Source organism: Lithobates pipiens, unplaced genomic scaffold (assembly GCF_037356315.1).
Source record: "Lithobates pipiens isolate NorthernLeopardFrog02 unplaced genomic scaffold, aLitPip1_a1.2 Scaffold_30, whole genome shotgun sequence".
NCBI classification, from domain to species: domain Eukaryota; kingdom Metazoa; phylum Chordata; class Amphibia; order Anura; family Ranidae; genus Lithobates; species Lithobates pipiens.
In genome coordinates this window covers 73740194-73754337 of record NW_027507791.1, presented here as the reverse complement: position 1 = coordinate 73754337, position 14144 = coordinate 73740194, and the positions used below count along the sequence as shown (strand labels likewise).

At 41.5% G+C, this 14144-nt stretch overlaps 1 protein-coding gene across 1 annotated transcript in view; it reads left to right on the top strand.

Moving 5' to 3' along the window:
• CCDC198 (coiled-coil domain containing 198) overlaps positions 1 to 14144 on the top strand; it is a 40442-nt gene that overhangs the window by 14952 nt on the left and 11346 nt on the right. The window contains exons 2-4 of the mRNA XM_077464440.1: positions 2770 to 2855; positions 5052 to 5138; positions 12311 to 12409. Coding sequence (XP_077320566.1) covers positions 2770 to 2855; positions 5052 to 5138; positions 12311 to 12409 — 272 coding nt within the window. The remainder of the gene's footprint in view (positions 1 to 2769; positions 2856 to 5051; positions 5139 to 12310; positions 12410 to 14144) is intronic.

Genomic DNA, 14144 nt, shown 5'->3' with positions numbered 1-14144 from the left:
TTGAAGAACACAGAAGCCAGCTATAGTGTCTGACCACCTTTGTTAGGGGTAAGCGTGACAACTCTCCTCTGCTATGTGCTTCTCATAGTCTATAAGTTAGCTGCCCTGATTGTGCGCTTCCATTTCTTGTTAACATCCTTGTAGTGTTTAGATGCCGACAATGATCCCTGTGCCCTATATGTTTAAAGGCCTTTTTTTCTCATTTGAAAACCTTTTTATGTTAATGTTTGCCACCCAGGTTTAACCTTAGCTCTTTTAGATTTGCTGCCCATTGGAATGCACTGGCTAATACCCTTATTTAATATGTTATTAAAGCACTCCCATAGGCCGTCATATGATGTCGTCGGCCTGCAGTAGATATACCAGGATGGTGCCTGAAGCTACAGGCATCATTCAGATATTAAAATTTGCAGTCGTCAGTTCACTTCAATGCAGAAGTAATTTGAGCAGCTGATCATTTCTGCTGGCAGCGGAATGTGGTCTCCGTCATCACGGCTCCACCATATAAGGTGCTGGAGCCTGCAAACCTAGAAGGAAGACTGGGTGAAGATAGAAGCCCTGTCAGGGTGACAGCGTGCCACTGGAAGGCTTCGTTCTAAGGCAAGTCTTTTATAATGTGCTAGTAGGCGATGCATACTAGCACATTATGCAATTGCCTTGCATGGAAGTTGTTTTTTGTCATGGCCACGGTTTACTACCACTTTAAGCAGGGAACATGGATATGTCCCTGACTGTTGCATTGCAAACTGTCTGCACTTTAAAGCCTGTGGTCAGGCGTCAGTGCACGGTCCCTCTAATGATCTCTACAGCTGTATCCCTCATGAAAAAAAAAAACTCTTCCCCCATCCTTGTACCTTGTTATGAGTTACTCCACTTCCATATTGTTAATGCTGATCAAGTCTGATGGTGTCTTATGCTGGCCCATGAGAGATGTGGCTGAGCTATAGCATCTTGACATGAAAATAATCTTGCATATAATGTAACTTGTTTAACTTGTTTGGCAACTATGTTGTAAATAATTGCATGTGTCCCACTACCTCCATCAGTGCCAAGTGATAGCTGTGCTGACTGTGAACCTGCCATGTTCCCTGTACACTGCCTGGGCTATGGAGCACACAAACCAGGTACGTGCAGTCAGAGGAGGCAGGTGAGGCAGAGACTCACCTGCCATGAACATAAAAACCATATCATCTATGGTTCAAGAGATGGGACTCATTGCACAGCCTGTCAGAAGCTATATACAGAGCAGCCAGGTTAAATACAAGCTGGCACACTCTGCAGCAGACTGAGAGGATGAGCTCACAGTGCCTTTTCTCACTTCTTGTCAGAGGCACTGAGCTCAATGGACAGATTGGAGCCTTGGACCAATGGCAAAGCAACATTTGCCCAAGCTGTCCAATAAAAATGCTACATTGGAGGCTGGCCTCTCACTGCATTGTCATAGAAGGGGGGTGTGTCTAAAAGACAAATGCTCCCTTCCAGCCCAGCCCTCTTAACTAAAAGAAAAAACATGGGCTTATATGTATAAGATTTACCCATAATCCCATGCTGTTCTGACATAGCTAAGAGGGATGAGAATCTGCTGCTGCTGAAAAGGTGTAAGATAAATCATATATTTGTATGCTATATGTTATAAGATAATAAATTATTATTTATCTATTTACTGTGAAATTACTGGTTTAAAGTTATAACTTCAAACTGCAGTAATTTGTCCATTAAGCCACCTGCTTGAGTAGAGTTTTTGAAAATATAGTAACTTACCGTATATACTCGAGTATAGGCCGACCCAAATATAAGCCAAGGCACCTAATTTTACCACAAAAAACTGGAGAAACGTATTGACTTGAGTATAAGCTTAGGGTGGGAAATTCAGCAGCTACTGGGTAAACAATGCCCATCTGCAACTTCACTGTGCCCATCTGCAGCCTCATTGTGCCCATCTGCAGCCTCACTGTGCCCATTTGCAGCCTCATTGTGCCCATCTGCAGCCTCACTGTACCCATCTTCAGTCTCACTGTACCCATTTGCAGCCTCACTGTGCCCATCTGCAGCCTCACTGTGCCCATTTGCCGCCTCACTGTGCCCATTTGCCGCCTCACTGTGCCCATTTGCAGCCTCACTGTGCCTATCTGCCGCTGTACCTTTGATAACTAAAATAGCCGGTGTCTCCCGCTGTGTCATGCAGTTTTTTCAGTGGCCGCCCTTCGTAACAAAGCCCTCCTCGTCTGTGATAGACAGCACACTGATACAATGCTGGGGAAATTGTTTTTCGGTGTTCTATCACTGACGAGGAGGAGGCGGGGATTTGGTACAATGGACAGCCACTGAACAGACTGCATGACACAGTGGCTGACACCCGCTGTTTTAGTTATCAAAGGTACAGCTGCAGATGGGCACCGTGAGGCTGCACCCTATATATATATATATATATATATATATATATATATATATATATATATATATATATATATATATATATATATATATATATATATATATATATATGTATATATATATATATATATATGTATATATATATATATATATATATATATGTATATATATATATATATATATATATATATATATATATATATATATATATTTATATATATATATATATATATATATGAAGATTTCACCCAAAGTTGATTTTTTGGTTTCTGAAAGGCAGTGGTGAGTTGGATCAAATGTTATATAATATGATTATTAATCTCTATTCCTTTAAGCAATAATGGTTTGAACATTGTTTTCTTTCTTTGCTTGAAGTACACAGGCCAATTTCTTTTGATGTTCCACTGGAAGATGGTGACACAACTAGTATAATAAAGAAGCATCCTCCCCGACGACTCCATGTAAGATGAATTTACTAGGCTGTTTCTTCTATTATATGGCTTTCATCTTCTACCTACATGTTCTACTATGTAAAATGTTTGCCTGTATGATATGTGGACTGGCAGTCAGGAAGAACCCTGGATCAAAGTTGATCTAAGCCCTAGCTGGGTCACTGGGTGATATTTAGTTTGCTAAAGAGCTCACCCAGAAGCTCAAACATGTGCATCTCAGTTATACATGTGAACCATTTGTATAAATGTTCCTCCAGAAATATAGAACAGTAACAATAAAATGTTTCAATAACTAATTTACAACTATATTGCAGGTCAGGCAATTTTACAGGCCATTGAGAAACATGTAGCTACCTGGTAATGGAGGCTGTGGCTATAAATAACTGCAGCCAAATAAATATCCCATTTGGTTTGGCAGTGGGATCTTTGTGTAAAAACTTGCTAAACTGAATATATTCAGCGAGGATAATGCAAACTGAAAACAGACAGGCTCTGTCAGTAATTTGATCAAACTGCTCCTGAGATTCAAATTGGCAATCCTAGGTGAGCAAAAACATGGTGGGTGTTAATGCAGAATTTTAGCATGGCCAAGGTTAGGCATCTCTTGCTGTAAAGTGAAAACATACACAGCACACTTGTACATTATGGCAAAATTACCTCTGAGTTTGCCCCCAAGCAGCGAGTTGTTTACCCAGTTCCCATGCCAGGGGGCCTTTAAACCCATTCTCATCTGCTGGGGAAGTCCTCACATGCCATCTTATGTCCAAAGAGCCAGCAGGAACTCAGGCCCTTATGTCAGGACCGGTGTATCAACCCATACACTGGTTAGACATATCCCAGCTCTCCTAATAATGGAATGTCTAATTGATGTTTACTTTTCTAAAAGCTTTACTCAATTGTTGTTCCAGCAAGTGACATAACAATTATCCAGATAGGAGATCACATCATCCTGTAAAGAGGGGTTGGTTGCCAGTACTCTGAGTCTCTGCATGGCTAATCTCCCAATATATCACCTGGGGGGATATTTCACAAGCCCAAGCTGAGTGAGGACCATAGATGGGAAGAAGTCCAGCACACACTGCTAACCCTGTTACATGCATACATTAGTGAAGGGCTTTTCCTAATGCAAAACTATACCTAATTGTTAAAAGACTGTGAGCAGGCAACTCCTTATTGCAGAAGAGACATGCTACATTTTTCTGCAATAACACACACCTACCTGATTGCAGGCTTCTATTAAATACACACCCGACACACTATAGCCGATTACTTTGTAAAGGCATAGGGTGATGTCATGCTCCAGCTGGCCAATCAAGGGGCTAAATACCCGGTACCTGGAAAAAGATGACAGTGGCCGGTGAGGAATGTAACTGCCGCATTGCTGGAAGGTGAAGGTAAGTATTTCTGGGGGAAGGGCTAAAACCTCTGTCAGGTTTTTTCTGCCTCTTCCCTTTTTGAAGAGATTTCTGTCAGAAACCATGAATCAGACTGAGACAGAAGTACAATTAAATCACAATTTTTTATTAATAAAAATAAAAAGGTAAATAGAAAACACGTAGTCAAGCATAGCCAGAGTCCAGTAACCAGAACGGGTAGTCAGCCAGGCCAGAAGTCAGGGATCTAAGTAGAGCAACAGTAAGCAGGATAAGGAGCCAGAAGGGATGTCAGCAAGCCAGTCTTTAAACAAACCATAGGAGATGGTTTCTAGTGATGTGACCAAGGCGAAAGCAGAGGTGAAGTGAGCTGGAAGGCTTTAAGTAGGCAGGTCAGATGAGCATCATCAGGAACAGCTGGTAACTGTGGAGAGAGAAGAGAGCTGGCAATTAGCCGACAGCTGAGCGGCCAGCCCAGAGAAGGAAGGGCTAAGCCAGCCCTGACAATTTCCCTTCACTTCCTGTCAGGACAAGGATGATAACAGTTCTCTGCTATGGGGAATGGTTAGAATCTCTTGCAATGTTTTCATTGCCGATGCTGGGCATCACAGGGACAGTAACAGGATCACAGACATGAAAAAAACCTCAATGTATTTTTGCCTTTGGGTTAGGCTTTAAAATTTCTCTAAGATTTTTAATTTCTCTGAGATGACACAAGATTTTGAAGACAGTTATCTTAAAGTGTAACTAATACTGTTATATATATATACTAACTGTTGAAAATGAGTCTTGCTTGAGTTGACTATTTTTTGTCTGTACTATCGGTCTGTAGAAACTTGAACCAGCACTACTGCCTTCCTTAGTATCTACAGAAACCATTATCAGTAAGCAAGAAGCCACCACAGCACGAAAAGGAAAGGTAGGTAATCAGGCAGACTGCTGTGCTAGCTCTTTAGCTTACCTTCTACTGTGTTGGCTCTTTAATTAACCAATACTGTTTTTTCTTGCACTTTAGCTAACCCATAGTGCTTTGGGAACCCTGTAGCCATCCATTTAGGCAGGATTCACACTTTTGTGTTTGTACTAACATGATTTTAATCTAGGTTTTATTATGTATTACAACAAACATAGTAACAGTTATTTCATGCGTTGAGGTACATTGGGGTCCTGTAAAATTTAAATGGTATGCCATATGGCAGTTTATGCCAACACAGTCCTGTGTCCTTCCATACTGTTTCTATATTTATAATGGCAGCCTTAGAAGATTAGGCTTTCTTTGGCAGACATCACTGTTTTTAAATGAAGTAGGGATTCATGCTTCACTGCATACATGCTTTTTTATTGACTGATGAGGTAAGGGTCTTTGTTGATGGGCTTACATTCTATTCAAGCTAATTGTGCATTCACATATACGTCTATGGGAATGCAAAATCTGATTAAAGCAGGTCAAATGCAGATCAGAAGGAGATCAACTGCAGGTCAAATACACCTGTCATTGAATTCTGAAAGAGCGTCTCATACTAATTATCAGGGGCGTAACTATAGGGGGTGCAGCAGTCGCGACCACAACCGGGCCCTGTGATGCAGGGGGCCCATGCAGCCCCCTCTACATATGGCCGGCAGCAGCATAGGCAGCTAAGGGTACCAGTGCACCATGCACACGGGTGGCTGGAGGTGGAGGGTGACTAGCAGAGCTCCATGCTGGACTATCGCACTGGCTGCTCTTTAGTTGTGCATTCCCCGCATGACCTGTGTCCTCAGCCGGCTCCTCAGAGTAACCCTCTCCTGCTCCATGCATTGCCGCTCAGTCCGATGTCTGTTCTCCCCAGCCAGAATCCCCCCCCCCCCCGAGTCCGGCCCACACTGCCCTGCATACTTCTCCCGGGTAAACAAACTTTAAGCACACAGATGCAGTGCAGCCCTATGAGAGCCCCCCGGAGGACACTGCAGGCTTATCTGCCAGCCCCCCTCCTCCCCCGTCATACTAAGATGATGAAAGGTCTTTCTGGGAGATATGCTGATTGCCCGTCCAGCACACTGGATGGAGCCCACGCCAACATGGATGAGTGCGCGGCCTACAGCTTGGTCATGGTGAGTGAGAGGACCCCATCCCCCACACACCATTACATACCCCCTCCATCTCCCCCTGGGGACAGGGACCCCTTCTCCCCTGGGGACAGGGACCTCTTCTCACCTGGGGGCAGTAACTTCATCTGCCCTGAAGAAAAGGACCTCATCTCTTCTGGGGACCGTGGCCCCATCCTGCCTAGGGACAGTCCCCCAATGGGGCACCTAAAAATAAAAATACCAGTGGTGGAACTACAGGGCTCACAAAGGTCATACCTGTGACCACGCCCTGGAGTTCCACCATCGGACTCAGAGGGAAGGGCCCTGGCTGGGGTTCAGGGGGACCCTTCATGGTTTCTTGCATCGGGGCCCTGAAGGTTCTAGTTACGCCACTGCTAATTATCAATGAATTCTGAATGAGCATCTCATATTAATTAGTAGTATAGTGTTAAACCGCACTTAGTGTTCAGAAATATAAAGCAGTCAGCACTACAAGAGACAACCTGTGCAAAAAAAAAAGGGTATAAATAGTGTAGCGCAAAAAACATAAATCATACAAATATGAATTAATATGAAGCAAAAAGTGAAAAAAAATATACAAGTGAATATATAGAAAAACTCATAAGCTCATAAACAGTTTAAGTTTTGAAGGAGAGTCCATATATTTGTGATTCAAATATTAATGTTCAATCACCCAAGTGAAAAGAAATCATAACTGTAAAAAACATCTGGCACCAAATATAGTGTAAGGAGGCTTACTGCAACAGTGGGACCCTATTTAGCATATACCAAATGGGTCAAACAGGTTTTGGTCTCTCAACACCTGAATAGGGAATATTCATTGAAATCATCACCAAATGCAGACAATCACCATAGCCAATGGAATGGTATGTAAACTTATAGAACCTTTCAGAGTGCGGAGTCCTCTCATCAATACTCAGGACATGAATCCAAGGAGAAAAGATAGGAGACTCTAAATAGTGTAAAATCATACATAAAATTTATTTTAAAAAAAAGGTAAATCACTCACATTTCAGTAAAACATCAAAAGCATAGAAAGTCAAGTTGTAGTGGCATAGACAGGACAGTAGAAGCCGACGCACTGTCTGACACAGTCTCTAATCATCCTAACGTTCCTGGGGTTGTCAGAAAAATGGCGCCAAAGCATGCGCATCAAGCCTCAATCTGAAAGTGAGGTGAAAACATCAAGCGAGAAATTAAGCGACTCAAGAGACTGGAAATGATGACAACACGGAAGCAATTCAAGCCTCGTTTAGAAACCCAACCCATTGTACATCACTCTAGCCCCCATGTGGAGAAACAAGATAATGCAACTGTCAACGTCAAATGTAAAGGTCAAGCCTCATCCAAAAATCGAGACAAAAAACAAGCAGGATGACGACTAAATCACAAGACAAGCCTCCACATAGAAACAAGGATAAACAACATTTGCTACAAATACAATGTTAATGGATTAAGAGAAGGTTTTAAAAAAATAATACAAACTTAATATCAATTAAATAAAATTGGAAGTTTTGAAACCCCTAATCATGTATATTAACTAAAATTATAATATTTACGCTTTATATTATGCTTGATTAATAAAAGCGTTAATATTCCACTCTATGTTCATCCTGAATGGAGAGTAGGAACGTAATTGGTAAATCCAGAATGTCTCAAGACTCGAAACACCTCTGGTATAAGCCCCTCCATGGCAAGGAGGTATGTAATGATCAATGACCAAAAATTTTGTACCCCTAGGATCTCGGTTGATGATATTTGGGATAATGCTTAGGAACACTATGATTAGTCAATCCGTTTTTTGATATTGGCTATATGTTCATTTACTCATACAGAGAATGAACAAAAAGTTCTGCCCACATATTGTTTGCCGCATGGGCAAGTAATTAGATCTCTAGTGGCCCATGTGGAAAAATGCTTAATTTCATAAACATGATAAGCAACTGTAGATTTAAATTGTGTACTTTCCTTTTTACCACAAATATTATGCAGACAAACATTGCATTTTTAACATGGGTAATAACCTACAAGTTGATGATATTGGTGGCAATTTTTTGTAATGATAGGGCGCCTCTATAGATGATCTTAGCCAGATGTGACAATACTGGACCCAGAATTTGGTAATTTTTTATGACATGTTATGTTTGTCTAAAATCTGTTGATGTTGAGTAGAGAATGTAGGGAACATACACCATTTAAAAGGTGTCATCCTTTTTCTGATAAGGTTTAACCTCCAAAAGTGAACTTTGATCAACAGTACAAAATCTATGTAGTTCTGAGTCTATATCAGCCTGGATGTAGCCCTTGTCAAGAAATCTCTAAATATAGGCTTGTTGAATGAAATTGTGTATGTCAGTGCAGTTCCGACATAAACATATGAATTGACTCTGAGGAATAGACTGTAGTGACGACTTATGGTTGTGGGTAATGGGTATAAGAGCATTACAGTTTGTGGGTTTGAAATGAGTTTTGAATTTAAATTCCCGATTACTCAAACCGATATCAAGGTCCAAAAAGTGTATTCGTTTTCTACTGGACTCATGTGTGAGTACAATACCTCTATCGTTTCTGTTCAATGACATAAAGAACTGATCAAGGGAATCAGAAGGGCCATCCCATAGGAGGAGGAGGTTGTTTATATATCTGGCCCAAAGTACCAGATTAGAGCTTTTTGAATCATAGAAGACATCCTCCTCCCACTTGGCCATAAAAAGATTAACAGCACTGGGGGCAAATTTAGCCCCCATTGCCACACCCTTCTGCTGTAAATAATATTTGCAGTCAAACCAGAAATAGTTATGCTTAGTAGCAAAATGCGAAAGTTCTATAATGTATTTAAGTTGGTGCCGGGATAGTGAATTGTCTTGGACAAAAAAACCTCCATAGCCTCGATGCCTAATTGATAGGGTATACAAGTATAGCTAGAGTGAAAAGAGAGAAAACACTGCGCTACTATTTAAAAAAGGTGATAGAGCAGCTAAAACTCAAGCAAACAAAGCTAAACAAAATGATAAAAGATTAGTGTAGCGCTAAACATTATGTACACAAGTGCAAATACAAGTGTGATACAGCACCTAAAACAGCACTGCACAGTGTGATAAAATTAACATAAAAGTGCAAAATAATATATGAAAAAAGTGGACAAAGTGAAGGACTTGGTTCACATTGAAAAAATTAACTCCACTGTGTCCTATATTGGAAATAGTCCGCATAAGCCCAAATGTGCAGGTGAATTTTCCTGTAGGATAATGCCAAACACAAAGAGAAGTCTGGGAAAAGCGATGCCAACAATGGAGGCTAGGACTAGCTGTCTGAAGTCACATCAACATCAACCAGTCAAGAAAAAAGGTGGATACTTTTACCGGTATAGTTGGACACACATGTCATACGACAGTGGGTCATAAAGGCTTGCAATCAGGATCTAATGCCGTGTGGGAGCAGTGGTTAGATGGATCCTTACAGAAGGTCCTCGACTCTGTATCCACAAGCTCCAAGGAGTAAATACTCCAAGATGGCCATATCTGGGACCAGTTCACTTGTTGTCTTCCAATGCTCAGGTTGAGATATAAAAAAGGAACAGAGGGGCTCCAAATGGTGCAGGTCAAAAAACACTCATAGATTTATTGTAATATGTCATAAATAAAATGACACACCAAAAAATATCCATAAAAAGTGATCACGAACAATGGTAAAACAATAGTAAAAGCAATGTGGGGTACAAGAAAGCTGCCTGACGCACGTTTCAACTCTAGAGGTCTTCAACAGGGGCCCAATGTATCTCCTCACATTGCTATTCAATAAATAAACTACTAGGTCTCTGATCCGCCCATAATGAGGGGGCGGGGCAGGAAATCAACAGCTGAATCTGCTCTCCTAGCCTCAAATTGACTGGGCTATATGGAGCACGCTAATCCAACATACCACATAGATGTATATAAAATACTATAAACTAACCAAACACAAATTGGCCGCCAGAAAAAAAGAGAAAACAAACTAGATAAATGTCACTCGTTTAGCTGTAGTTAATACTGTACTCACAGTTCCCCGATGAGGTTTTAATACATTTTGAATAAAAAAGAAAAAGCATTTTTGGGGTCACTTGTCCCTAGAATACCAACCATTTATTATTTACCAAAAGTTCACAAGGATCCCATACACCCGCCAGGCCGCCCTATAGTAAGTGGAATTTAGAGTCGAAACATGCGTCGGGCAGCTTTCTTGTACCCCACATTGCTTTTACTATTGTTTTACCATTGTTCGTGATCACTTTTTATGGATATTTTTTGGTGTGTCATTTTATTTATGACATATTGCAATAAACCTATTAAACCATTTGGAGCCCCTCTGTTCCTTTTTTATATCTCACCCTGAGCATTGGAGGACAACAAGTGAACTGGTATTTACTCCTTGGAGCTCGCAGATACAGAGTCGAGGACCTTCTGTAAGGATCCATCTAACCACTGCTCCCACACGGCATTAGATCCTGATTGCAAGCCTTTATGACCCACTGTCGTATGACATGTGTGTCCAACTATACCGGTAAGAGTATCCACCTTTTTTCTTGACTGGTCGATGTCGATGTGACTTCAGACAACTAGTCCTAGCCTCCATTGTTGGCATTGCTTTCCCAGATTTCTCTTTGTGTTTGGCATTATTATAGGACACAGTGGAGCTATTTTTTTCAATGTGAAGTCCTTCACTTTGTCCACTTTTTTCATATATTGTTTTGCACTTTTATGTAAATTTTATCACATTGTGCAGTGCTGTTTTATGTGCTGTATCACACTTGAATTTACACTTGTGTACATAATGTTTAGCGCTACACTAATCTTTTATCATCAAGTATAGATGGAGGCCATGTCAGCTGTGGCCATGATGCAATCTCCTTGAATATTGACGTTCTCTAATAATCTAATAGTGTCCTTAGTGTCTTTAAGGTAGGACGGTGTTTTTTTAACAAGTGGTTGCAAATCAATATACCGCCCTATAGGTGTGGTAATGGAGTAAATTCCACTTACTATAGGGCGGCCTGGTGGGTGTATGGGATCCTTGTGAACTTTTGGTAAATAATAAATGGTTGGTATTCTAGGGACAAGTGACCCCAAAAATGCTTTTTCTTTTTTATTCAAAATGTATTAAAACCTCTCTCAATAATGGCATTTAGATCCTTTTTATATAGAAAAGTAGGATTATTAGCTAATTCTCTATAAGTATCGCGATTACTTAAAGTGGTTGTAAACCCTTACAAGCCACTTTGACCTACAGGTAAGCCTAGATTAAGGCTTACCTGTAGGTCCAAGAAATATCTCCTAAACCTATATGGTTTAGGAGATATTTGCCCGAAAACAGGCACCGCTGTCTACGGCGCATGCGCCGTAGACAGCGGCGCGCAGGCGCACTGAGCGCGGCATTCTCAACGACGGAGCTGCCGCGCGTGCCGGCTCCCGTGCGCATGCGCGGGAGTGACGTCATCGCGGCTTTACCGAATGCATAGTAGTCCATTATGCTTTGCCTTTGCAGGGAATGAAAGAGGAAGTAAACTCATCAGGGTTTACTTCCTCTTTAAGATTTTAATCATCTCTTTCTAATAATCCTCTTTATCAAGGACTATAATACTGCCTATGAGTTAGATGAGGTGCGCTGGTCTCCACATCACATATACGTGAACCAAGACTTACCTATTGCACTCAGTAATCAGCTATCAGTAACACAGGTGGTTTAACACACCCCTCCTCTTGTCTGCAATATCAGTCTGTTTGAGGACACTTATAATGAAGTGTGTGTGGTTGTTCCTTAGCCCTGCCATCATGGGGGACTGTAGTAAAAAGAAAGTCTCAGCATTTTAGCTGAAAAAATGTTATGGCAAAAAATCAGGAAGAATAAAGGAAAAATAATTTTGAAATTATAACATAATTTGAGATTTTAATTGGGCATTTAATAATGAATTTTGGGTTGACTCCTGTTTTATAGAGAATAAGAGAAATAATATTATTTGTGTCTTAGGTGCTGGAAAAGAAAGCATTAATGGCCAAACAATCTTCAGTGAGGAGACAGCACATTCACAAGATGCAAATGCAAGAAATAAACCGCAAGCGTGAAGAGGTGGGAGAAACAATGGCGGATAATACAGAGTGGAAAAACTCTGGTGCTTTTTTGATTTGCCATTCAAAGCAGAAGAGCGTCCCTTCTCCTCATACAGATCTATTTGATAAGGAAAAGAGTGGTAACTAATGGCAACCAGTCAAAAGTTCAGCTTTCTGTAGTATGAGCAATGAAAGGCTATCTCTGATTGGTTGCCAAGGTTTACAGAGCTCCTGATATTTGCTAGAAAGTGTAATATTGGTTATGGGAATTAGCCTGCAAATACACAATCATATCAAAAAAGTCAACACAAATTTAGAAATTTAGAATTTTGCCGCACATACAGGCCACCAGGGTGTTAAACATAGTATCCTGAAATCATCACAGCACCCTGTCTCAGCACTGCTCCCAAGAGCCCTTGGCGCGGATGCAAGCAGTGGCATGGCTCTTGGGGGGAGCAGTTATTTATTCAAATACCAGAATGCCTTGATGGTTGGATGTCAATATGGAGAAGTGGGATTCTTAGCCAGACTGTATTTGTATGCAGGCTATCTAGATAACGCCCACACGTAATGCTGAAGTCCACCAACTGAAAGGGGAATGCGAGCCATGAACAGTCCGAACAAGAAGGAAAGAGCCTAAGATTGAGAGCAGCGGTGGGAGAAGCTGCATATAGAGAAACCAATCTCTCCATATTCCTTCTGCAGCCACTGATTGCCCGCTTCTCCACCTCTACCTCCCACAGGCATTCAGTGGCTGCAGAAGGAAAATGTAGAGATCAGTTAATCGATATGCAGCTGCCCCCACTGCTTCCCCTATTCAGGCACCCTGTAATTGCAACCCCTGCGACCCCTATAGGTACGCATCTAGATAGCAAGGTATGCACTGGACACTATGTGACAGAGAACAGGATGTTTTCTTGTCCCTTTGGCACATAAGGACTAGTTAGCTGAAGCAATACATAGACATGGGGAATCAAACAGCCATGACACTAGAAATTGCAACCACAATATGTGAGCCTAACTTACAGTGGCTCTGCTATATGACAGGGTTGCCTGAATCATAAGAATGGCTGAACAGAACTGGAAATCTTTAGGGAGGAAAAAAGTTCCAATATACTGTATGTATTTCAACTGTCTATTTGCCTGAAGCTACTCTCACTGTTACTTTAACCACTTCATTACCCGTCCATAGTCATATGACGTCTGCAGGAGGGATCTCCCATCCTGGGTAGGCATCATATGGCGTCCTCAGCTTCCCGGCCATCTAAGGGGTGCGCATGCCCACCAAGTTGGCCGGGGGCATGATGCGCATGCACAATGGCCCGCCTGCCACCCGCTATTGCCCTGAACAGAGCAGGACCATGGATCTGTGTGTGTAAACAAACAGATCCACGTCCAGTTAGGTGAGAGGAGACCAATGATGTGTTCTCAGTACAGAGGAACACTGATCAGTCTCCCCCCTTATGATTCCCCACATCCTACAGTTAGAATCACTCCCTAAGAAACATAATTAACCCCTCGATCACCCCTAGTGTTAACTCCTTCGCTGCCAGTCACATTTACACAGTAATCAGTGCAATTTATAGCACTGATCGCTGTATAAATGTGAATGGTCCCGAAAATGTGTCAAAAGTGTCTGATATGTCCGTCGCAACGTCACAGTGATGAAAAAAATCGCAGATCGCCGCCATTACTGGTAAAAAATAAAAAATAAATAAAAATGTCATAAATCTATCCCGTATTTTGTAGACACT